This window comes from Phodopus roborovskii, unplaced genomic scaffold (assembly GCF_943737965.1).
Source record: "Phodopus roborovskii unplaced genomic scaffold, PHOROB, whole genome shotgun sequence".
NCBI classification, from domain to species: domain Eukaryota; kingdom Metazoa; phylum Chordata; class Mammalia; order Rodentia; family Cricetidae; genus Phodopus; species Phodopus roborovskii.
In genome coordinates this window covers 13434514-13460855 of record NW_026126525.1, presented here as the reverse complement: position 1 = coordinate 13460855, position 26342 = coordinate 13434514, and the positions used below count along the sequence as shown (strand labels likewise).

At 36.6% G+C, this 26342-nt stretch overlaps 1 protein-coding gene and 1 pseudogene across 1 annotated transcript; one reads left to right on the top strand and one right to left on the bottom strand.

Moving 5' to 3' along the window:
* The first annotated feature begins 9725 nt into the window (after positions 1-9725).
* Positions 9726-26313, top strand: Alb (albumin). The gene is made up of 15 exons (XM_051198202.1): positions 9726-9890; positions 10587-10644; positions 11573-11705; positions 13900-14111; positions 14654-14786; positions 15780-15877; positions 17251-17380; positions 18503-18717; positions 19966-20098; positions 21376-21473; positions 22645-22783; positions 23112-23335; positions 24312-24444; positions 25017-25078; positions 26171-26313. The coding sequence occupies exons 1-14, from the start codon at positions 9812-9814 to the stop codon at positions 25056-25058; spliced, it is 1827 nt and encodes a 608-aa protein (XP_051054159.1). The 5' UTR covers positions 9726-9811; the 3' UTR covers positions 25059-25078; positions 26171-26313.
* LOC127232503 (uncharacterized) lies at positions 13161-13233 on the bottom strand (annotated as a pseudogene).
* Positions 26314-26342: the final 29 nt, after the last annotated feature.

The window sequence follows — 26342 nt, the reverse complement described above, 5'->3', positions numbered from 1 at the left end:
AACATGTACAGACCCCCATCAGTTATTTTGCTACCACTCTGGTTTTTCTGCCAATGCTTTTCAGACACCAAGTAATAGTTAAGATGTCCTGATAGAAGAATCCCTTTCAGGTCTGAGAAGATTCTCAAGGCTGTTTGGATAGGGAATTCCATAGTCAGGGTCCTTTAATCATAGTCTAGCAGGGGAGGAAGATAGACTTTTGGTGGGCACATAAGATTGGTTTTGTTGACATCTGGGGAACAATAAAGCTGAAGAACACAGTGGGGTTTCTAACATATTGTAGAGAAAGGGCTTTCTTGTTAGGTCAAAGGTCAATGCTATTCTTGGTCTCATTCTATTATTTCTATGGCTGTCCATTTTTACCCCATTGATAGAATTCAAGATCTATACAACCACCTCATCTCACACCAGGCTTTCCCATAACCGTAGGTTGACTTTTGTTTGTTTGTTTTTCATTTTTGTTCTGAGTTTCTTTTACTTTAAAGGCATTTTTCCTTCACTATCCATGCTCATTTAAAGCTTATTAGCTTACATGTCTTACCCCTAGTAAAACCTCTCAAGTTCCCAGGCCAATGGTAGAATCAGGAATATTGTTTTATCCTTCGTTATCTCAGTGATCTAGTTTATCAGTCATTATTGATAAACCGTTCCCCAGATGCTTTTGTTGCTTTCTTCAGGACTATTACCTTCTGAAGGAGCTTGTATTAGTAAAAATAACCATATCCCCATACTTAGCTTGGAAACCCAAATAATTGAAAATTCTGCTTTTCTTTTCTGCCAGCCAGCTTACCTTTCATTTCTTAATGTGCCCACAGGAAGTTCCACTCTTTGCTAAGCTGGGAACTACTTCTTTGATATGGTCTTTTGTGAACCTTTTGGAAATTACACACCTTCATATCCTTCCACCTCCCCCAGTGTTCTGCCTACTCATTCCATTCGTCTAGCTCCCAAAATGTTGCTCCACAAGCACAAATTCATCTAGTGAAAGCAAATTCTAAATTTTATAGTCATTTGAGCTGCATAGGTAGCTAAAAAGGTTGCAACCCACAAATCTTTGGGCATGAGATGGCTCTTTGATTTAGAACCTCTCCTCTACTCTCCTAGCTACACTATGCATTCTCCATACACAGTGCCTTGCAATCCTGCACTATAATTACTTTCCAGCGTGCCCGTCTCATCTATTGGATGGTGAACTCCTGGATGCCGAGTGTCTTATTCATTTTTTTTGGTGTGTGTATTATTCATTGTATCCTCACTATCTAGAAGACAGCCTATGTTACAGTATCCACTCAGCATCTGGTGAGCATGAGTAAAGCATGGGGTGACACTGCCTAGAATTTGAATGAAAAGTTACTTTGTGCCTTGTACCCTGTCAACAGGACACTGTGCTTATTGATGGCCAGGGAATGTTTGCTCTTAAATACCATCATTCCTGATGTGCTTAACTTGGCCAGTTTCCCATGTAACTGCAGAAAGAAATTTGGACTGATCAATACAGCCATCTGCCTTTAAAGCAATATGAAATGTCTAACTTACATACTTTTAATATTGGCTGAAGAAAGAGTATAGATAAAACTATTGAAATCACAATTATATGCATTTTAGCTGCTTTGTAGGCCATGGGTGTTAACTGGAGTTGTCACAACTATTAATCAGGCACATCTGGGAAGGAGTACACCAGAGTCATCAGTTACTGACATTTGCTACACATTCTAGTTGAATGCATACTTTTGCCATAGTATTATTCACTGAAATTATTTTGCAAAAAGAAAAAAAAACCTTCAAATCACGTATATTATTTTAATAAAGGGATCTTAAAATCAATGTCAATATTATAAAAAGTCAGTTTTCACAATTCAATACTTATATACACAATAATATTTGACAATCATCTTTCAAACATTTATATTGTATAGCTTACTATCATTAAGCTACAGATGAATCTCTCTAATACTTTAAAAGACTACAGACAATTCCTTGATATATGAGAAACTGAAAAGTTATTTGAGATCAAATAATCCATTTCTCATTATTATTCTGGTCATAGTTATTTGCAAAAACTCAAATTTCAGAACTTAAATTTTAAGCTTTAGTTGGATGATGGTTAGGAAGTTTCAGGTATGAACTGTGCCTAGGATATTATAAAACAATAAATTCTAGCTAGTCAGTGGTGGCACATGTCTTTGATCCCAACACTCAGGAGGCAGAGGCAGGCAGATCTCTATGAGTTCCAGTCCAGCCTGGCCTACAAAGCTACACAGAGAAACCTTGTCTTGAAAAACAGTGATAGAGAGAATGAGAGGGAGAGGGAGGGAGAGAGAGAGAGAGATCTGCCTAGGAAGGAAAAAACACAAGATCTCCTGAGTAAACTGCAAGTGTGAGGGGCGGGGAAAGAATGGAAGGGGAGTGGGAAGAATGTATAGCTCAATTTAAATAATGGTAGAAAGGTATAGTTTCAATGGACTCCATTCTGTTGTATAAAACAACTGCTCTCAAAAATGCATTTCTTTAGCAATGATTTTTCTCATCTTCTACTCCTGTATCTAGCATTTCAAAATATCATTCTGTAATAGGTACAGATTATCATGTAGTAAAGAAGTCAATGTCTATTAGCAAAAATCTTTGAATAGGATTAGTTAGCAAAACAAAAGGAGTTTAGGAATGTGTTAGTGTAGGTTCCCTCCATCCTGCATAGTCATCCTTGGGTGGCTTCTCAGTCTAACTAGTATCCTGCCTACTCCATTATATACGCAGGGCTTTAAGTGATAAATTTAGAGTGCAGCCCCTACCCACATTAATACTTTTTTTCTTTTTCTTTTTAAATTACAATTCTCCTTGTACCATGAACAATGTCAAAATAACACAAGTGACTGTGAAATGATGTCCTCTTAAGTCATGGAATACTTCTCTTGGTAGAAACTTCTTACCTTGAGGGTAAATATACAGCCTTTGACCATTCACAATTATGCAACCATGTCAGAGTGCAGTCATTGAGAACACCAAGTTATTTTCTGAACTAGAACTCCATAACAAATTCTGTTTGGCAATCTCATTCTATTTTATTTTCTGGTCAGATAGCCATAACAAAATTTAAATATTCTTGTATTGTCACTGAATTAAGCATTTTCTTTATCCTAACTATTCCAATTATATCAAAATGAAAACATCTAAGCCTAAGTAATTCATTAAGGCATTTCCTATTTCCCTCACAACTGCTGTTTCTCTCACCCAGCCCTTGTCTCAGCTCACATGTTTGAACCTTCACAAATTATGAAAATATGAACTTAGAAGTGTAACCACAAAGGGACAAAGGAGGAAAGGGATAAAAAGATGAGGGACAGAGCCACAGAACTTAGAAGACAGACAAGAAACCACCACAACTGGGTCATCAGTTAGCTACCTTACACTATAGTTTTGAAGTGATGTTTTTATCCTTAACTATGCATGGAGACATTTGTGTCTTATAAAATGAAGGAATTGGTAATGTCAGGACAGATGACTTCGTAATGTCATCATTTAAAAATAACTAGTTATTTTCTTCCCATTGGAGAGATATTCTAAAAGGGAACTGTTAGGCAGACTCAGATCAGAAAAGTCTGCTTGGCATTTGGGCTTTACCAAGGCCATGACAGGTCTTGTTTCCAGGTATGTGGGCTCAGAGGAACTCTTATCTCCACTGATGGAGTGGATATTTTCTTCCTGAACTTATAGAGGCTACATTAAAACAAAGAATGAGAATGCTGTACAGGCCAACTCCCAATTTTCTTTTACAAACTTTTTCTAACTTAGTTGAGTAAAAATAGCTCATAGACTATTATGATATAGTGAAGGACTTAGTTAGCATATTAAAGCTGGAGCTCATAGCTACTTTGATTTCTCCTAAGGCATAGTAAAACTCTTCTTAGTGGGGAACACTACAGTCATTATCTTATTAGTTCCTTGTACACTGGTTTTTAGAATGACCTAGTATCAAATACAAAGTCTTCCAAAATTTCATTCCCAAGACTGTTTTCAGTAGGAGAGAGGAGGGGGTATGAGAGGGTAATAGGTGGTGAAAATTCAGAACATACACAGATGACATTATCAGCGAATAATATATAAAGCTATTTAAATCTAAGCATTTATCCTATTAGGTAATTCTGCTCTGTTGCATTTGCTTAGAGGCATGCACATACATAGCAAATTAATGTCACTGAACTATAGCAACAACATTTTGGTTTTAGGAGTGGAGTCAAGCATAAAAATCAAAGGTGACATTCTCCATGTGGAACAGCTTGATATATAAATAGCATTACTTTAAGCCAGCACAACTACTAGGTATCTACCATATAAGAACATTCTAGATTAGTCTAAAAGTTCTGGATGAAAAATTAGAGCATTTAACCAGTATAATTATTACTTCACTAAAACCAAGGATATTCAGAATTACCTATGTGCAACAATTCACTGTGATTAGTTTAGCAAGAAGAAAAGGGAAAGGAAAGGGAAAACCACAAAGCATCAAGTATAACCTAATGATGAAGTACAAATGTGCCAGCTTCAAAATGTGATGGACACTTTCCCAACAACATCTTAATCATCTATTCAAAATAGCCAAAGCAATAAAACAAAATAAAATAAAACAAACAAAAAAGGTGGGATACGGATAGGAAAAGAAGCTGGATATCCCTGTGTGCAGATGTGATTTTTAGATAGAGAAGACCCTGAAGATGCCATTTGAGACTTCTTAGATCTGATACACACTTTCAGCAAGGTGCAAGATAGAAAATGAATCTACAATCGTCAGTAGCCTGTCAGTATACAGGTAGCATGCAAATAAAATCAGGAGAACAGCTCTGTTCTCGGTGGCCTTTAAAAGAAATACCTTGGAAGAAACCTAGCCAAGGAAGTGAGACACCTTCACAATAAAAAACTTTAAGTACTGAAAAAGCAAACTAAAGAAGATGTTAGAAGGAAGCCCTCTGAGCTCATGGATTGGCTTTGGTGTCCATCAGAAGAGGAGATGGAGAAGGAAAATGAGGGATACACACACACAGTGGATTTTTTTTTCAGTTCTACAGAATGAAGCTACGTCATTTTCAAAGGCTTGATTACAGCTGGAGACAATCGTGTTATGTGAGTAAACCATTCTTAGACAAACAGGTGTTTTCTCTGATTCGTGGTTCCTAGATTTTTTGCAGACATACAAAAATCATGTCTGTTGTTTATGTGACACAAAAGCACAAGTGACGATGGCTAGAGGAAAAAAGGAGACTAACGGGAGGGGTGAGAAAAAGGACAAAAGGGGAGTGGAGCATACAGGCAGAATAAACTCATATTTTACTATATACCGATACAAAGATGTCCTAGGTAAGTCTGAGCAATGTACAATGGGAATGTGTCAGTGACACACACACACACACACACACACACACACACACACACACACACACACAGAGCTTCAAAAGCCATTTAGAATACTTTTTTTTTTTACTTTTCTATATGTATACTGTATGCATAGAATTTTTTTTCCTGCCCTTTCTTCCCTCCAACCCCTCCTTTGTTTACACCCCACTTCCTCTCAAATTCATGACTTTTTTCTTCAGTTATGTCTGTTCCATACAAAATATGTACAAATGAATATGAAGTAACACAACCTACTGAGTCCATTTAGTACCAGAAAACATTTTCTCCCTGGCTCTATCCTTGGAGATCAGCGACCGCATGCTCATTTGCACCTAGGTCCACATCCTAGCATTCATTCTTCTTTTTCTCTTGACACAGCCCAGGCTGGCCTGAAATTCGTGATACTCGTCTTACTTCATTAGTGCTGGGATGATAGAAATGTCTGCAGGAATGGCACAACGATCTCTCTGTGCTGGAGCTCAGCTTCCGCTTCTGGCAAAATCTTCTCTTTGCTCATATTCATGTTCTACAGTCTGCATTCCCTATCAAGCTTCTCAGAACAGGAGAAGGTCCTGGCTCACTTTTTGGAGTTCTGCCTATGGGTGATGTGCATTATTCTTGTCTCCAAAATGTTCTGGGTTCTCCATCTCCACGGCATCCCAGGTAGAGGTGGCCATTAACTCTTTTGCAGTGTCATCATTTAGCTGGCAGAATCTAACCACAAAGAGCATGTGCCTAAGATCTTCCATTTTTAAAAATATGCATCTGCTTTTGACCAGTATCAAGGGGATGGCAGAATTTGGTGTCATATTAGTTACTTCATCCAGAATTTTTCCCTTTAATTGCTTTAGCTCTGTCAGGCCCACTATCCACCACACTATGCATCACCTTCACAAACATATCTTTAAATGATTAAGTACCTGCCCAGAGAGTGAAATAAATGAATAAATAAACAAACAAACAAATAAATAAAAGCAATGCTGGACTCTGTTGTCAATGATATACCACCTATTGAAGCCTTTTTTGTCATGTTAGTACTGTTCAAACTACTTGTCAATGTCATGATTTTAAAGCAATTTCTGCTGTTGATAGTACCAATATACCACTGTTAAATGTGTCTGTCACCATAAGGCACAGCCTGAGGGATTCCCCTCCCAACAGTCTCAACACTTAAGGGGCTAGAGTCATAACCTAGTGGTAGAGCACTTGCCTGGCATGGCATGAGTCCCTGGATTTGGTACCCAGCACTACACAGAGACAAACAATCTCAGCAGTTGGAGGTTACATTTGGGCCATTCTTGAAATTTTCTTCGAGGGACCTGGTGTTTAGGAATACGCTGTTTATGAGGACCAATGCTCTAGGCCAGACCCGTCAATTGTGAACTCAGAATTTTCTACCACTGCTTTCCTAGGAACCTGATCAGAAAGATTTGCCAATCTAAGAGGCAGGAGTTTCTGGATTTATCAACAGAATTGGTTGTTACTTAAACATCTTTCATGGTGGTTATTTGCCAGCCAGCTAAAAATAAGAATTAGTCCTGTCTAAGTTAAGTTTTTGTGATGTAAATGATTATCTCCAAGAAAATCTTTAGTACAATCTGCATTTCTCAATAATTCAAGTGGGTATTTTGGGAGTATTGAAAGGCTTATATGTGGCAATGATGAGGGATGGTTAATGTTTGAATTGTAATGTTATTTGCATTAGAAATATTTATATAAGCTCAAATATTTTGGACAGTTTTCGACTTTTACTGGGAAATGTATTTTTATAACTGAATGGGAAATTAAATTGTTTATCATGTTTCAGTTGTTGATTTTTATGCATAATGATCTTCCACTTTATCTACTTCTATAAAGTCTGTAATAAAATCTTAGGGACATTATTAGATATTGCTATCATACTTTCCTAGACACATTTTACTTTCCTAGACACACAGGAGATCAGGAAGTAACTATAGGACTCTGGGGCAGGGTGGGGGGTGGCGGAGAAACAGGCAGCCTGGACCAAGGTTGGCAGATGGAAGGCAAGACTGGCTTGGGATAATTTATGAGAGGTTCCAGAAAACAGGAGGGGGGGCTTTTAGGTTATAATTGGGGTGTCAAGGAAGTAAAAAACAGTTCAACAAGATAATCCATCTACTTCAAAAAAACCAAACCAAACAACAAACATCCAACAAGACAATGGGAAAACAAAGGACAAAAGGGAACGAAGCTCAGGTTCAATTCCTGGTCATATTAGCATTTCAACAGGAATGGTGTTTTTTTTTTTTTTTTTTTTTTTTTTTTTGTTTGTTTTGTTTTGTTGTTTTCACTTCTAAATGAAGAGAACATGATTATGTTTTGCAAACAAAGAATATTCTCAACTACCCTTTTTTTTTTTTTTTTTTTTTACCATCCTCCTTCAAGCATGAGAAAACACTTAAAAATCATCTGAGCTATTTTCTATCTACTCATAAAGTAGATTCTCATTTAAAATTTTGTATTTATGGTCATGCCAAACTCTTCTTATGACTGACTAACCACATTTAGAAATAACTAACAATTATGTGGCTTCATTCCTCTCAGTATAGAATATACATACAGAATCAGTGCCAGGATTTTCAGAAGAAAGTATAAATTCTTTCTTATCAAATGCAACTGTTCAAGCATTCCTTGTAAGCACAGAGATAGTGTTGAGAATTAAGCTAATGATTAATTAGTTATACAGGTGTAAAACATTGAATTGATATTGTTAAGGAAAGACTAAGACGTTATTAATTTCTATTTTAAAATTATTGGAGATTCATCAGTCAGTAAATCAACTCAAGCTCCTAGTCCATTATAATGAATTTGATTTTCTTTCAGACGTTTGTATTTATGATTATACTATAATATAAATACAAAGTAGATACACAGATTATTTTACTCAACCATCAAATAAAAATGTATGTACATGGTACATGTGAGTAAGAAAAGCCCGAATTGTGAGTTAGCAATACAAATATATATTAAGCAATGCACATTCATTTATACCTCCAGACTCACACTAGGACAAGGCTAGGCCTGGCTACTCCCTTCAAATAAATAGTGACCACTCTTTCTAGGAAATTTAAAGAGAAATTAATAATTTGCCCAAGAAAGAATTTTCTTCTTTCTTTAGTTTTTAGCTCTTTTCTTCTCTTCAGTTTTTGGTTTAACCCTCCCCCCTCCCACTGGTGGAATTAATTCTACAAGTGGGCATTCTTGTATCTTCTGTTCTCTCTGTCTCCAGAGACTAGCCTGTAATTTCATTTCAGGATACCTTTGAGTCATAATATAAGCAAGGAAACACTTGTTCTTTCTCCTTCATTATATGTGTTTGCTATCTCCTGTGTTTGATTATATAATTTGTATACTTTCCTGAAGACGAGGACATGATATAAGGTCATAGAAAGTAGATTCCTTTCATTGTATAACTACATATAAAAAAGAATGTTTTCCTGGCCACTCAGTAGTCTCTATACATGTAGATACCATGGTGACAATTTGGATGATAGTCTTAACTAACCCATTTTTTCTTTTCCTTTCCCTTTCCTTTCTTTCTTTCTTTTCTTTTCTTTTTTTCTTTTTCTTTCTTTTTTTTTTTTTTTTAGGTGTGAGAGAGAGATAACTGGTCTGCTACTAATTATCATCCTATTGTGTCAGAGGAACTATGCTATGGTGGCAAATACCATCATCACTACCATTTGGGGGCATGTTCCTCTAGTGTCTCTTCTAAAAATAAGAACAACAACAACAACAAACCCAAGAAAGATTCACATCAGATGAAAATATTCCACACTAGGACGATTTCACACATAGCCAGAGCTGGGATGGTGACACAAAACTTGTAGACATCCATAGCAATTGTTCTTATTGTTCTGGCTTTTTGTCCATTTACATTTGAAGCAATGAGAGCATTATGGAACATTCTAATTGGGAAAGGACAAGAAAACCATGGAAACCCTGTAATCAGTGCCCCCCCTCCTCATGCAAATTCTTTATTACCAATAGATAAAAGCATAGTTGGAATGAGTAATAGATGTAATTCAGTACTTAGCTTTTAAAATATGTCAGGTTCCCATGCAAAGGCCCAAACCAAAATGCTCAAATGGGAGGCAAAGAACACAGTAAGGGATGATAGGTTTGAACAGTTTAAACTCTTATGTAAAACTTGATGTTTTACATAACTTTAACGAACTGACAAAGTCTTGTGGGGAAAACAGCTCCAGATGGCAAACATACGTAAGGGATTTAGTCAAACAACTTTTTTGGCAAGGGTTGTATGATTTTGTAATCAGATGGGAGCCAATGAAATGCAAGTTGAACCTGGTTAATGAGCTACAGTTATTGGTTAAAGTAGTATATTAGAGCGGACTTCCCTCCATGCATCTCACCTTTCCTATCAACCCCACAAGCCTCTGGCACAATGAAGTGGGTTACCTTCCTCCTCCTCCTCTTCGTCTCCGACTCTGCTTTTTCCAGGGGTTTGTTTCGCCGAGATGCACGTAAGAATTTTATGTTTCCACTGTTCTACTTTAATCTTACTTTTCTAGTAATAGAAGCCCTGCATTTTAAAGAGTTAAGTTTTCCTTTAGTGCTTATTGCTAGACTTTCATGATATTTTGCACCTGAGAACACTTGTGTGGTTATATTATTAATATACTTTAGACATCTTAGGTGACAATAATGAAGGGATTTTTCTTTTAAAGCTTAGTTTAACATTTCTTTTAATTTTGAAGAAATGCTAAGCAGAGTGACTTAAGTTCTGTGGAATACAGCTGAAGCCAGAATTCTTCATGGCCTCAAAGGCCCATTTACTCTACTAAAAACTAAAAGTGTGTGTTGTTTATTTTGTAAGTGGAGCTTCCATCTGTATTTGTTTTTATTTCAGGTTGTCTTAGTAGATACTGACAGATATGACAAAGCCTTGAATCTTAGGTTTGAGTGCAAAGATATAAACACTTAATGAGCTTTAAAACACTATTCTTGGTGAAAGGACAGATCTTTAAATGAAGAAGGATGGAATCTTGGGCAGCTTTGTGGTTTGTTTTCTTTTTTTTTGTAGAGATTAGAGGCCAGTGTCTTAAAGTAAAGGAGTAGCTTCAGTTTGTGGAAAGAAGTATAAAAAACAGCATTATAATTAGGCATCTTCATCAATTATTCAATATGTTTTGTGGTTTTTCCTCTTCCTTTTCCCACAGACAAGAGTGAGATCGCTCATCGGTTTAATGATTTGGGAGAACAACATTTCAAAGGCCTGTAAGTTAAAATGATGAAAGTCAATTTAATGTTTCTGGTAGGATTATTTCAAGTTCTAAGATGCTGTTTCCCACCTGGAGTGTGCAAACTGTAGGGTAGCATTGTCCAGTAGAAATGTCCCCATTGATGGAAAGACTCTTGACTTGTGCTGAGCAATATGGAAGTCAGAGAACATGTGGTTAATGGGTACTTGAAGCATGACAAGTGTAACTGAGAAGCACACATTCAAATGATACTACATTTTAATGAAATGTATCTAGCTACTTGTGGCTAATGGCTGCTTTACTGCAGAGGGAGTTTCTGGAGCCAACATCAAACTTGCAAAGTATGGAATCTTATCTTTCTTTCTGGAAAGGTCTAAGATATATAGTTCCTTGGGCAGCTAACTTGCTAATTCTTCTTTATACAGCAAGATCCCAAGATATCTTGGGAAGATTATTTTGTCTTTGTGTAGTAGTGGGGCCTTGCACATATGAAGCAAGTGGTCTATAGTTAAGTCACATCCCCAACCTCAAAAAATTTTGAATGTGGAAAATGAGAAGGTAATTTTTAAAAGTTCAATAATGTCATATACCTCCCATTAACAGAGGTATATGGATTAGAAAAGAAATAACTCAAAGAACTTATGTAATGTGTAGTCATGACAATAGAGTATATTTAGAACATATTTAGTTTGTTTGCCCCATGTCCATACATCTACTGACACACATCTATATCTCTACTTAAGCATAGTAAAAGTTCATATTCTTTTTGCTCAGGAATGCATATCTTCCTAGTTATCCCTCAGAGAAGAGCTTGCAGGAATAGGTTTTCTACACACTTGTAAGAAAGATATACAAAATACAGATGGTGTACACATATACAATTTGCTGTTTAGGAAAGCCAACTGTTCCATACTAAGGTTTTATTTCTATGTCTATCTTTTCAGAGTCCTTATCGCCTTTTCCCAGTATCTCCAGAAATGCCCGTATGAAGAACACGTGAAACTAGTGAATGAAGTTACCGACTTTGCAAAAACATGTGTTGCTGATGAGTCTGCTGAAAACTGTGGCAAATCACTTGTAAGTAGTCAAAAAGTCTCACCAACATGACTGGCTAAATGTGAGCTTAATGATGCCCACAATGATAGATGTGACAAAGTGGATGAAAGACCACAAGGCCTCAACCCTACACAAAGAACTATAGGCAAATAAAGAATGCTGGGAACATGAGAAATTGTCTTCTCCAGGAAACAGAACAACAATCGGTTCATTCAATATCTATGGTCAGCCCTGAAAACAAGTGACATTATATAGGCTAACAGGCTATATTTAGGGGTGTACATGTATATACATAAACATATATTCATGCAAAAACAATGAGAAACAAGGTCATGGATCTGAAAGAGAACAAGGAAGCATATATATGGGAGGGTTTGGAGGGAGTAAGGGGAAGGAGAAAATGATGTTATTATATAGTAATCTCAAAAAATAAAAGAAATGATAAAAAGTTATTAAATTATCAAAATTGCAAGCAAATGGAAATGCTCTAGGTGTGCTACAACTTTAAAAAGTTATTGGGGCTGGCTAAGTTATAATATTTTCAATGGCAATTTGTCATTTGTACAATTTCTTTCTAAGCTCTAAAATCTGATTTCTGTTCTCAGAGGCTAATAGCAATAGCATGCTTTCATGTACTTTTTTTGTGGTAACGGCCCTCTACTCTCTTATTGTAGTTGACCCTAGCTGCAATTCCATCCAGCAGATCTGTAGAAGTTATCTTACTTAGCTGAGATTCTGTGTATGACGAAGATCATCCTGTTTGTCAGTCATCACTCCCCTTTTGGATTCCATGAATTTGACTATTTTTGGTATTTTATATGAGTAGACTCATACAAAATGTATCTTTCTGTGACTGGCTTATTGCACTTAGGAAAATGTCCTTCAGGGTTCCCCATGTTGGCTGAAAAGCAATCCCTAGTATGTATTCACCACATTCTTAATCTGTCCACCCACATTTTCTTCATCTGTTCTTTTGCTGGTGGCTGTTTAGGCTGTTTATACATTTTGATTATTACAGGTAATGCTACAGTAGAACAGGAGGAACATTATTTTCTTGACATGATGGTACTATGTTAATCTTCCTAACACATCAGCTGTTTTCCTAACTCTGGTTTCTTGGATAAAAATATAGTATAGCTCTTTATCTTAGGGGCATGAATTTTTATACACAGTTAGAAAGTGTGGTTCTCAGTCATTTAGAAGTTTTGCTATTTATGCTATTCACAATCCAAGGCCTGACCTTCTCTGCTTAATCTATGGGCAATGTCATTTTTCAAATTTCTTTCTAGGCTCTTTCTTCTTGTTTTTCTCTAGCAACATTTCCCTGTCATGGCAGTTAGAACTTCACACAAAATATTACAGCTGTACCTTGATAGTCCTAGAACTATGTTTTTGAAAGTTATTAAATTTTCTTTAGATAAGTAAAATTTCAAAGAAGTTAAATGAATTTTATAAGGAAGGAAGGCTTATTTAACGAATGAAGTCCTTTTGGGGGAAAGCAATGTTTCTAGTAACAAACTATAGAAATGATCCCTGAAAGTATAGTCTTGAGCAATGTTTCTAGAATAAAGAGGAAATCTGCATTTTAATGTAGTAATTATTTACAGTAAGTTATGCTATTCCTCAGTTTTCCAAGGAAGCTACTAAAACTTGGGCTTCTTCTGTTCCTTCTTCAAAAGTCAAATGAGAATATGCATGAACATTGTTACTCCTGAGCATGAATTCAGTCTCTTTCAATCACTCATCTCCCTTGATTTGTTTTATTATAGTGGCTTTTCTCTTAGTGTTTAGTGCAGACAGAAGGCATGTTAGTTAACACTCCATAAGGCCCTTAGCTATTTGCTTCTCTGCTTTAGTCACCGTTCACAATACTGTGGCATTTGACTATTATGAAAATTATACAAAAATAGGCAAATAGAAGGAAAGTAAATGAAGGAATTTTTATATAAATTCCTTTTGCTTCATGGTTTTAAATATGATTTATTTTGCTAACAAATTTTTCATACTTTAATTTTTAAGTGGTATATAAAAGCATAAAATTGTATTTACTTCAAGATATATGTGATGCTTTAATATAAGTACATGTCATCTATATACCTACACACTTTGCTTTTTAAACCAAATTTCATCCTCAAATTCAGTTCTTTACACTACTCTTGGTTATAGAGAAAGTCAGGTACTGGCAGGAATTTAACATCTTCTGTTTTCTACTTAGCACACTCTTTTTGGAGATAAGTTATGTGCCATTCCAAATCTTCGTGAGAACTATGGTGAACTGGCTGACTGCTGTGCAAAACAAGAACCTGAAAGAAATGAATGTTTCCTGAAACACAAGGATGACCACCCCAACCTGCCCCCATTTGTGAGGCCAGAGGCTGAGGCCATGTGCACCTCCTTTCAGGAAAATGCTGCTGCATTTATGGGACAGTAAGTAAACAGATATCTATGCTTTAAATTAAAAATGGCAATAACTCTGCTAGTAACCCTTATACTCATAGCTGTCCAAACCTCAAATATCTGTCATCAAGCCTGGAAAGGTTTTACCTGGAGGTGATTTTTAAAAGCATAATATTTGATACCACAACACCATGCACAATGACACAAAAAAGATCAAGGATATTTTGATCTTGAAAACACATCTGACCTGTGTGAAAAAAAATTGAGACTGAGAAGTTTTAAAATATTCTGAAGTGGTGTGTGTGTGTGTGATGTTCAAGTTCTCTGAATCAATTTTATTTCAGACAGCAACATTCTGTCACCCAAATTTAGCTATTTACCCAAAACACACATGTGTAAATATTGGCACACAGATACACAATTTTAAGAACAACATATACAGGCCATCACTCATGGCCACACTGAGGGAAACTGGTCAATTATAAATCTTTGGTTTGAGTTGACTAGTCATTTCGGTAGTGTTATGTGCTATGGGAAACGATGGTCTGCTTCCTTCTTTTTCCGTAACTCAGCTATCTGCATGAAGTTGCCAGAAGACACCCTTACTTCTATGCCCCAGAGCTCCTTTACTATGCTGAGAAGTACAGTGCCGTCATGACTGAGTGCTGTGGGGAAGCTGACAAAGCTGCCTGCATGACACCCAAGGTAATTACTCTCTGGAGAGAGTGGAAACACAAACAAAAAACACTTGCTATTCCCAACCTCAGGTGTTCACTAACGTATAGCTAGATTTAGGAAATCTGAATCTCTGAATGAAACTTCTCTATGCCATTAGGAAACCTTCCTCCCTCTTAAGTTACCAAGGGACTTTTGTTCTAACATATTTCTTCCTTCTAAGATTTAGCAGTGATGGTCCGAGAGGGAGTTCCTGTATGTGTGCTTACTAATCTTCCCATTGTTTGTGGTGGTGACTTCTGTAGTATCGCAGCATTTGTCAAACTGGACAGCAAGGGCTAGTTTTTTCTTTCTCTTTTTATCTTTATGTCCTTCCTTGAGACATTTTTGTGGAGACAGAATTCAAAGCAGAGAGTTGGAATACATTCCTTTCTTCCACAAAGGCATATGAACCATTTTTCTTAGGCACTTACCCATTTTATGAAAGTTGATGAAGTAGAGACTTAGATAAATTAGTCTCAAAATGAAAAAGTCAGTACATACATAAATACAAACATATATGTGCTGGGATATTAGCGTACGTGTCTCTTCTCAGGATGTTTTCCTTGGAAATTTTTTTTTTAAGTACATAGAAGCCTCCACACAGATCGATTTTCCTTCCCTTAGGAATCAAAATAATCACTTGTCAAAAAGGAGTACTTGTGAACTTAGGCTTAATTATCTTTTTAAATTTTCGTTTGAATGCAAGGTGTACCTCAGTGGTAGGGCTCTTGCTTAACATGCACAAAGTCTTTATTTCAACTCCACACCCAAACAAATTATTTTGGCACAGGGTTGTCTGAACTTTTGAAGGTGTGTGTATGTATGCCTGTGCATGTGTAGAAATTTTGCAAATTTAGGGTTGTCTGAATTTTTGAAGGTGTGTGTATGTCTCTCTTCCCCCCCCCTCTCTGTGTGTGTGTGTCTGTGCATGTGTAGAAATCATCTTTTGCAATTTTTTTCAACTGGATTTCTTTTTTGTAGCTTGATGCTCTGAAGGAGAAAGCATTGGCTTCATCTGTTCATCAAAGACTGAAGTGCTCCAGCTTGCAGAGATTTGGACAGAGAGCTTTCAAAGCATGGTACATACTTTTCACATATATCACAGCTTACATCTTTATAATAACAACTGTCCAATCTACAAGACTATGCATTTATAAGTTACTTTATCAGAAGTTGATAGAGGTGAAATCAGAATAACAGTAATAACCTGACAATTTTGTCTCAAATTTTGTTTTAAAATGTCAAAGAATTTATAAGGCTTTTTTTTTTTGTCTAAAAGAAGACAGATCCCATTTGTTTATAAAGACTAGGAATCTCATTTTAAAAGCTTAAAAAATGTAGTCCCAGCCAGGGAAATTAATTTACTTATTTCTCTTCAATCTGAAAGTGATTGTTTAATGTCCAATTATTGGATAACTGAATTCATGAAGCTGAAGTCATAACTTTGAATTTTCTTACAACTCCAATTCTGTTCCTAATCTTATGTTTTTGCTCCACCTCTCTTTGATTTTTTATTATGTATCTGAATCTGGGAACATCCCTTAATATATAAGCCAAGAAAAATATGCTTGCCCTTCTAGCACCTTGCCTGGTTATCAATAACTAATCAACATAATAGGAGAGAAAATGGGGATGACAGACATTGTGCATGTTCTCTAGAAACTGTCAGCAAGAATTATCCTCACTAAGTCATCCCTACTATCTAAATTTTTAAAGCCAATCAAATCAACAAATACAGCAACTCCAACATGAAACAGCACACCATTACACAGGCAATGATTGGTTCTTGCAAAGGAGTCTCTTTATTAGAGCTACAGAACTGAAAATTATTTTGGAAATAATAAATATTTTTGCTTTTTGCATCTTGCCAAAGAGCTTAGAGGCTATCTGCTGAAATAATGTCTTGGCAGAAGGATGTGTAATTTAAAAACACAACACAACAAACAAACTAATTCTCTAGAATTTAGGGATGTTTTTCCCCCTCCACAGACCTTTAAAATTCAGAAAGGTGTATCTCAATTAAGGCAAAAGATAATGAATGCCATTATGTAATTTTCCCTCCTGGATCCTTTGTTTTAGTGTGCTGTAACACTATAAAAGCTGAAGCCTGCTTGGGGTCACACTGCTAAGATGTGATCAAGCCAGAGACAGAAGTCAGATAAGGACTCAAACCCTGATGTCCCTCAGACTGCCACCCCTTTGGGAATTCCTCTTTGAGTTTAACTTTGTGAAGCATTAGCTTTCCACATACCACCTCCATTCTTTAGTAGATAATTCTGCCAAAGGAAAACAACTATCATGTCAGAAGTAGTATTATAAGAACTAGTGAAGTTTTATAATTTTCTTCATTACACTTAGTTTTGAGTTTCCTTGTTATACATGGTATCTTTTCACTTCTTTCTTACAAATACAACATGATAATAATTCTTTGATGGGGTAATTTGCTTTTTAGGGCAGTAGCTCGTATGAGCCAGAAATTCCCCAAGGCTGACTTCGCAGAAATTACCAAGTTGGCAACTGACCTTACCAAAGTCACCGAGGAATGCTGCCATGGCGACCTGCTTGAATGCGCAGATGACAGGGTAAAGAGTCATTGTGTGCTAGAGTCAGTGAGTGAGTGGATTTGGCTGCCGTGGTGAGCACTGATGGTGGTTGACGTGGTCTATGGACTCTCCTTCACTCTACACAAACCTTTCCTTGCTTTGCTGCACTTTCCAGAACAAACAAACAAACAAAACTCCCAAAAGACAGTTTTTTGAATTATTAAATGACCTGAAATGCCTTTGTTTAGCCACACTCCTAGAAGGCTTAAATGGAGAGAGAACAGTTACAAATGTAAATTTCTAAGATGTTTTGGGAAAAGAAGTGGGCCTGGAGATCCCACGGATAGGAGAGGCTTTTATTAAAGAATGATGCAGTTTTCCCTCCATAGTCTTTCTCCTAATTAACTGTCCGTGTTAAGGACGTAAATATTCTCACTGATCTCACTTCAATTCCCCTTTCTAAAGATAAAAAATATAAACTAATACCACAAGCTTCTTCTCCTATTATAACTCCTGGAAATCTTTTTTTAAAATTTATTTATTTACTATGTATACAGTGTTCCGCCTGCATGTAAGCCTCAGGCCAGAAGAGGGCACCAGATCTCATTACAGATGGTTGTGAGCCACTATGTGGTTGCTGGGAATTGAACTTGGGTCCTCTTGAAGAACAATTAGTGCTCCTAACCTCTAAGACATCTCTCCATCCCAACCTCTAGAAATGTTAAGTTGGATAGTTTATGTTTGTAGGCAGTACCCCTAACGGTGCCCATTACTCATTATTTAATTATACATCCTATTTTAATTAGGTATTTGAGAGGAACACTTGGAAAGATAACAGTACATTTTATGGAAAAATAACCTGAATTATCTCAGCCATACAAACATAAACTTAATGAATGATCAAAACTAGTTAATTAAAAAAAATAAACAACTTGTCCCTGAATAGTCTCTCTTGAATCTAATTGGGATGTTTTAGTCATGGTATCTTGAGTTCACAGGCTCTGAAGCATAGTGTGGGTGAGAATGTGTTTACAGAAGCCACCTGGTTGTGCATTGTCTAGAGCAGGATGAACACAGTTTGCCTGTATTGTATAACAGAGGCATGCAGAAAAAATGCAGCAAAGGTAATTTCTCTTAATCATTTGTTTTTTCTTCTCTCAGGCGGAGCTTGCCAAGTACATGTGTGAAAACCAAGCATCTATCTCTAGCAAACTTCAGGTTTGTTGTGACAAACCAGTGTTGAAGAAATCCCATTGCCTTGCTGAGGTGGAAAATGACGAGATGCCCACTGACCTGCCTTCATTAGCTGCTGATTTTGTTGAGGATAAGGAAGTGTGTAAGAACTATGCTGAGGCCAAAGATGTCTTCCTGGGCACGTGAGTAGATGCCCTTCCTTTCATAGTTGCTGTGTTCTGTTTTGTTTTTGAGACAGGGTCTGACTGTCCAGGAATGCACTGTGTAGATTAGGCTAGACTCAAACTCACAGACAGCCACCTGCCTTTGCCTCCCAAGTTCTGGGATTAAAGGCATGTGCCACCACAGCCTCTCATAGTTTCAACAGAGCTGCATGGTTTAGGGCCCACACCAGGTTCTCCTTTGGAATTACCATGACTTCTGTGACTCTCAGAAAATTTGTTCACCTTTCCCATTATCAGCCTTTAAAATTTACCTGAAAAGTATTTTAAAGTGTTGTTATGAAATCATACATACATTTAGCATAAACTCAATGTTCCTTACTTCATAGGGATATTTCTGGAAATCTTTAGAAAAATTCCATGACTATATAAATTATATGTACCACTTAATCATTCTTATAAGCATATTTCTTAAATATCTAATGTATTTGAACATATTACTTATTATTTAAGTATTTACTTAACTATCCATCTATATCTATCCACCTCTGTGATAACATCAAGGAGATACACACACACACACACACACACACACACACATATATATATATAAACATACATACACATATATACATATAAACATCAATATGACACTAGTTGTTTCATACTTGGTTGAAAAGACCAGAATGCCACAGTGTGGCAAGACAGGATACAATTAATAACAAATGACTATGTTTTCAGTAACTGCAACAATTGATTTTATCATTTTATTATTAGATTATGACTGTACCCTATGCACTAATAAAAGATTTCACTCATATGTAGAAGAAAAAGAAACTTTTAGTATTGTCTCTACTTACCCATTTGTCAAGGTACTTTGGAGTCATAGTTCAACAGAAACTAGGTATACAGTAAAAATAACTGGGTCAAGCATTTAATATGTGCTAGTCTCTGTGTGCTTCAATAGAGTGTGTCATATATTTATTCCCACCCAGCTTTTAAGAGAGATGCTATCCTTATTCCCATTCTATAATGAAGGAAGTTAATGCATTGACAGTGTTAATAAGCTGCCCATGCAGAACACTGCAGTGTCAAAACAGAACCTGGGAAGTATTATCTCTGGTTCCTGAGTTAATGCTGTTTAGTTTCCTGCATAGAGCTTATTCCAATGCAGGATGTCTGGAATATGAATCACCGTTGAGATTAGTTATGTAAGTCTATTACTTACTTGCTCATTTACTTAACTCAGTCTATGTTCATTTTCATTAGGTTTTTGTATGAATATTCAAGAAGGCATCCTGACTACTCTATTGCCTTGCTGCTGAGGCTCGCTAAGAAATACGAAGCCACCCTGGAAAAGTGCTGTGCTGAAGCTGACCCTTCTGCTTGCTATGGCACAGTGGTATGTTTCTGTAAGCAAAGAATACAACAGCACCTGGCAGCACTTTCTATAAGGAAAGAGGAAGTGATGAACTAATGAGGATTGATATGTAGGTCAATGCAGATGTTTTCTTGAGATGGAGGCAAGCCTGAGATCTTAAAGTTCATCATCATGGTAGGACAAACACTTTAGATAAAAAGAAAGAAACCTAGAGGAATAGCTCTAGAAAGAAAATGTTTGAAGAAAGGAAGGACACTTCAGATCCTCCTGCCTCTGCCTCCTTCAGCAAATCTTACCGACCTGCCCCACCAGAACTGGCAAAAGGAAGGAATCTTCACTTGCACAAAATCCTTATTGTAGTTTTTCCCTTTTCATACTCTTTAGAATAAGAAAGTAAATTCAAATGCCAACCAAAAGAGATTTCTTTAACTTAGATTTTTTGTCAACAAGTATTTATTTTTGTCTACAAAATAGACATGCAACACAAATTTAGGATCAACAAAGGACTTACCCTACTCTTAAAAAGTGTATTTGACTATTCTATAGAACTCAGACAACAACCTTCAAAGGCTTTACCTGTGGGAACATCAAGCAGAGGAAAGACATATTTAACTTAGATTTAAAGACAGTTAACCCTATTTCTCAAATTGTCCACTACTAACATTAATATCACAAATGAATTTGTATACTCTATTCTTTTAAATTACCTTCAAACATTTTGAAGAAGGTTTTGGAGTAGTTTTCCAAGAAGGTATGCTTGCAAGTTTGTGGTTTCTGAACTATTTGGGGCCAGAAGAGAATATACTTTTAAAATTACTGAATGCCAGGCATCACTCTGTGACTTGAGTCTGGGAGTATACTCTCTCATCTTAGAGACCTCAAGATCCAACTAGAGAGATTGCCTACAAATGATGACTATGGTCTGTTGCACATCTGCTGTGTATTACGTGTGATTTTAGTTGCATCCATTTGGTTAACAGTTCAAGTTAAGTACAATTAATGCCACTGTAGAGGAGGTAGGTCTGAAGCTTAGATACGAGAAGAACAGCTGTATAACAGGGATACAAGTCAGGTGACCTGGTTCAAACACAGCCATTGAATTCTAGATGCTGAAGGGTCTTACTGACTTGCGCCAAATGACCTTGCAAATAAAAGGAACAATTTGAATATAATGGGACAGATATGACATGACAGATCTCTTGAAGTGTCTTTGGACAGAAGGAAGGGAGAATTGCAAGTGACCTATGTTGGGCTCTTAGGAAGGGTGCTGTAAACACATTTTTTTTTTTACATTGCAGTTGGATGAATTTCAGCCTCTTGTAGAAGAGCCTAAGAACTTAGTCAAAGCTAACTGTGAACTTTTTGAGAAGCTTGGAGAGTATGGATTCCAAAATGCGTGAGTAATTTTATCAGCTATTTTTTCCTTGATCAATTTATAATTATTTAAAAACCATGTATAGGACACCCAGCATATGGCTTTAGTAATGAAAGCACATTATTTATAATTATAATTCCTATCTATAAAAAATTCTGGAGAGGAGATATGTTACTTTACAGGATGGAGAGGACCATATCCCTGTATAATATAAAACAGTGGTCTCTTGGGAGTGTGTAGTTTTGAGGACTTACAGCAAATCTTGATATGCTGGTATTGGGAGTATCCTTGGAAGGTTAGGCAGAGCTGATGAGCAAACAATAGAACAATATTTAGTAGAACAAGAAGCAGCTTGATTTGGACAGCAGAAGCTTGAGAATTGATAGAACTGTTGAACATAAAAGTATGATAAAAATTTAGATGATTCATGAATATTACACGAATAAGGGTTCACTTGGGAAAACATTGGAATTTGGGAGTTATACCTAAACTTTGGTGGTTGTGACCTTGTATTCCTATGGGATTTCATTCCTAGGAGAGACAGAGTCTAAGTGGCCTGCTAGAGTAGTGTCCCAATTCCATAGAACCTTATCTGTAGAGTGAAGACAATGGAAGAGTCACATTGTTCCTTATTCAGGTCATTTACATTTTTAGCTCTCTTCTAACTCTAGGGTTTGGAGTTGATATCGTTTCTTCACTTGTGTAGGTTATATCATACATTGATTGTTATTGACTATGGTACATTATCAAATGCTAGATGTTATCAGATGGTAGATTATGTGCCAGGCAGACATTATTTCCTTTCATTTGATCCTTGCACTCTCTTTTGGCCACTTCATTTATCACAGTGCTAATATGTCTAAACTTTTGACAGAATTTACTTCAAGCAGCCCTGAGTACATTAATGACATTAGATAGAGAAATGTAACTCAATTCCTTATGATTTTAGTACACATCTAAGACTAAGATCATATGCTTCAGGGAGTTTTCATAGCCACTTAATTAGTTGCTCAGGACAACTTCTTCCTCCAATATTATTGTACTATTCTAGAAGTAAAAAAAATTTGATTAGTGGGGGAAAATCATCTTAGTTCATTTGGGGTAAATTTTCTCTTGTTGGAACATTTTACACCAAGCCAGTTTCCAGGATGGAAATATATGTCACTATTATTATTATTATTTTTAATGACAGGCTCCTAGTTCGTTACACCCAGAAAGCACCTCAGGTGTCGACTCCAACTCTCGTGGAAGCTTCAAGGAGCCTAGGAAAAGTGGGCAGCAAGTGCTGTACACTTCCCGAAGCAGAGAGACTGCCTTGTGTGGAAGACTATGTGAGTCTTTTAAACTACAATAATGTCAGCAGTGCTGGGCTTTTGTCTTTAGACATAAACAAATATATAACAAATATAACAAGTATAACAAGGGTATACTAATATGTGTGTGTGTGGTAGCTGGAACATGGCCACCTACATTTAACCAAAAGAGAGGCAATTTTTGTAAGTCCCATATGTTTGGTTTCAAAGATAAATAAATCACTATGCCACTCAAGGCTGAATTCATAGTTGTTAATTCAATATCACAGCTCTTTCTGAGCATCAGAAAGTGGGTGTCTTTGGAATAGTAATGACTGCTCTGCTCCTCTGCCTGCCTGTCCTTTAGCTGACTGCCATCCTGAACCGAGTGTGTGTGCTGCATGAGAAGACCCCAGTGAGTGAGCAGGTCACCAAGTGCTGTACTGGATCTGTGGTGGAAAGGCGGCCATGCTTTTCTGCTCTGCCTGTTGATGAAACATATGTCCCCAAAGAATTTAAAGCTGAGACCTTCACCTTCCATGCTGATATCTGCACACTCCCAGAGAAAGAGAAGCAGATGAAGAAGCAAACGTGAGTGACAGTTCCTTGTTGTATATGTCTGTAGTATTGAGAGTGAGAACTGTCAATTGGGTATTTTTATTTTGATACAGTGATTATATTCCAAAGAGAGAAGTATTGGCATTGTGGGGTTGAAAAGTGTCAAAGCTTTTTTTCTATGTGAAAAAAATGTATAAAAATTGTTCATATAAATTATCTCCAATACTGTGGGTAAAATCACAGAAGGATTAAATTCTTGTTGAGGCATAGTAGAAAATGATAAATAACTAACTGGTGAATTTGTAAAAAATATAAAATTGGTGATGGGAATCACAGAAGAATTTATTTCATGGTATTAATATTTAGCTGAAATTGTTCCATGATGAAGGCACACCAGAGGCAGGATAAAGCCGGTGTGACTTTTGAGAATAGGATAAGAAACAGTGGAAATGCACATAGATGGGTTGACTCATCATTGCTCTTGAGAGAGGTTCCAATAGCATGAAATGTATAGCAAGAGGAAGTCATCACCTTTGGAGACCTGTGATCACAATCTAGACTGTGTTACAAAATTCATCCCCTACACAGCCCTTTTCCTCTGACACTGCTTGTTCTATGGATATCAGTGGCAAAGACCCAGCTTGGCTTGTTTTCATTCTTGCAGCATCCCCATTAGTAGCTTCAAATGGGGCAGATGTAAAAAGAGCAAAATTCCATATATTAAGTGCAAAGACAGAAGTCATTCAGAAAACTTCCTGCAACTACACAAAACACAGGGTGACTTGCACCAATTATTCCATTTGATCCAGTCCTAACCTGGTGGCACTTATTGCCCTCACATACAATCAAGGTTACTAAGGTTAGCCACAGCATACTTGGTCCTTGAAGCCAAAGTCACTTAGCTCCAAGATTTGTAACTGTAAACTGTGGCCTCACCATCCATGCTTCCTTGTTTTCCCACATGGGAGTAACCATTTCCTTGCTGTTCTTGCTTTCTGTCCTGTTGCAGGGCACTTGCTGAGCTGGTGAAACACAAACCCAAGGCTACAGGTGACCAGCTGAAGACTGTGATGGGTGAATTTGCTGCCTTCTTGGATAAGTGCTGCAAGGCAGATGACAAGGAGGCCTGCTTCTCCGAAGATGTAATAGAGCATTTTGTATTTTGATATGATCAGTTTCCATTTCTGTGCATTTGGTCAGGTCGGGGCTTAGAAACTCACATGCTGAATAATGTGATCCATCTAGATTGTGCTCGCTATGGAGCTGTAATACAAACTGACTTACATGGCTCTTAATTTTTATCTCCTACCATACTGTGACATATTAAATGTCTGTAATGGCTATTCAGTTCCAAATTTATGACACTTATGACATAGTTAAAAATATTTGTAGAGCCCAGAATCATTAACTTGTTTAAACCTTGTCCTGAAATATTATATTTTGAATTGACTTATTTCACACACAAGGGGAAAACATTCAAAATTACATGTCTGAATCATTTCACATTTCCCCTCATGGCCTAACAACAGTTCATTTTAATCTTTTGGAAACAACAGATGTCAGTGAGCTTTGTTTTATAAATTCTAGCTGAACTGTAAATAGGCGATGTAAGGCATGTGAATTTACTTTGCCATCACTGATAACTGTGGAAGTGCAAATTCTAATAGTCTAGCTAATATTTTTTTTCTAACATCTATCATTTCTTTGTGTTCAGGGTCCAAAACTTGTTGCTTCCAGCCAAGCTGCTTTAGCATAAACACATCACAGGCATCTCAGGTAATTGTATTTGGGATTTGTTTTTTTAAGTAATCATAATCAATCATTTTTCCTAAAATGGCCAAGATTGTCTTACCATTCGCCCAATAGCCATGTAGTCTAGAACCAGTCACTACTCTTAGGCTCTCATGTATGTTCACTGATTTGGGTTCCATTTTCAAATAAGAAAATTAATACATAAAGGTCCAAATTAATGCAATTTACTTAAGAGGCAGCCAAACTAGGGAGAGAAGGAGCCAAACTCCAGAATTCAAACCTGAGACAAAGAGTTGATCATGGCTCTGTTCTGACTTACATGACATACTACATGGAGTCACCCTCTTTAGTCCAACCAAGGGTATCCTCAGAATAAAGTTGAAAGCATATGAAAAGAACATGTTTTGGTCAAAAAAGTTGTATATTATTGATTCTGCATAGTTTGAGCCAATAATTGTATAAATTAATTTTATCAGTATGTATGATGGAGCTATCTTATGGGGGGGTTCATGTTTCATGATAAATGACCTACTTATGAATCCATGATTTGTCACATGCCAAGCTTTGGCAGAACTTACAGTCATATCTCAAAACAGCTTCCTTTAAAAATACAGATAATCGAACACAGCTATGTTGATCAATTTTTCTTGTAATATTTTGAAAGAGAATTTTAAAAATAGATCAACAATGGAATAAGATGGCAAAAGAAAATTCTTTCTCCATATGAAAATACATGCTTACTGTAATACAAGCAGTACAAGTATTCAAGCAAAGAATCTACAGATATAGAGTCATTTCAAAAAATATTTTGGAAATTTTGTTGCATTTTAAGAAGACCTTTTTCTTCTGTAATAAATTAAGTAACCAGGGGCAATAAATTAAGTAGTAAGGTCTGGAGACTTTGAGACTTGTTGGAGAGGATGGGTCACAACATGCATCAGTGTGTCATCTGCCCACTGAGTGAAGGAGCTCAGCTAAGTCCAGAACATGCTTAGGCTCTCTACTGGTGAAAATTGCAAAAACAATCCATCTAAGAGATTCAACATTTCTAAAAATAGACTGGAAAACATACTCCATTTTACAAAGAGCACTTAAATTTCTCTTTCTCTTTTTCAGTCTACCCTGAGAAGAGAGACATGAAGACTCGGGACTTACTCATCTTTTCTGTTGGTGTGAAACAAGCACCCTTAGGAACAAATTTCTTAAAACATTTGACTTCTTTTCTCTGTACTGCAATTAATAAAAAATGAAAGAATCTATTTTGTGGTTCAGGACTGTATTTTCCAAA

Bases quoted from the DNA above. Each gene is read 5' to 3' on its own strand.
- Alb (XM_051198202.1), top strand. From the start codon at position 9,812: ATGAAGTGGGTTACCTTCCTCCTCCTCCTCTTCGTCTCCGACTCTGCT. The intron at 14,787-15,779 runs GTAATTACTCTC...TCTTTTTTGTAG, and splicing joins CTGCCTGCATGACACCCAAG to CTTGATGCTCTGAAGGAGAA. The intron at 24,445-25,016 runs GTAATAGAGCAT...CTTTGTGTTCAG, and splicing joins AGGCCTGCTTCTCCGAAGAT to GGTCCAAAACTTGTTGCTTC.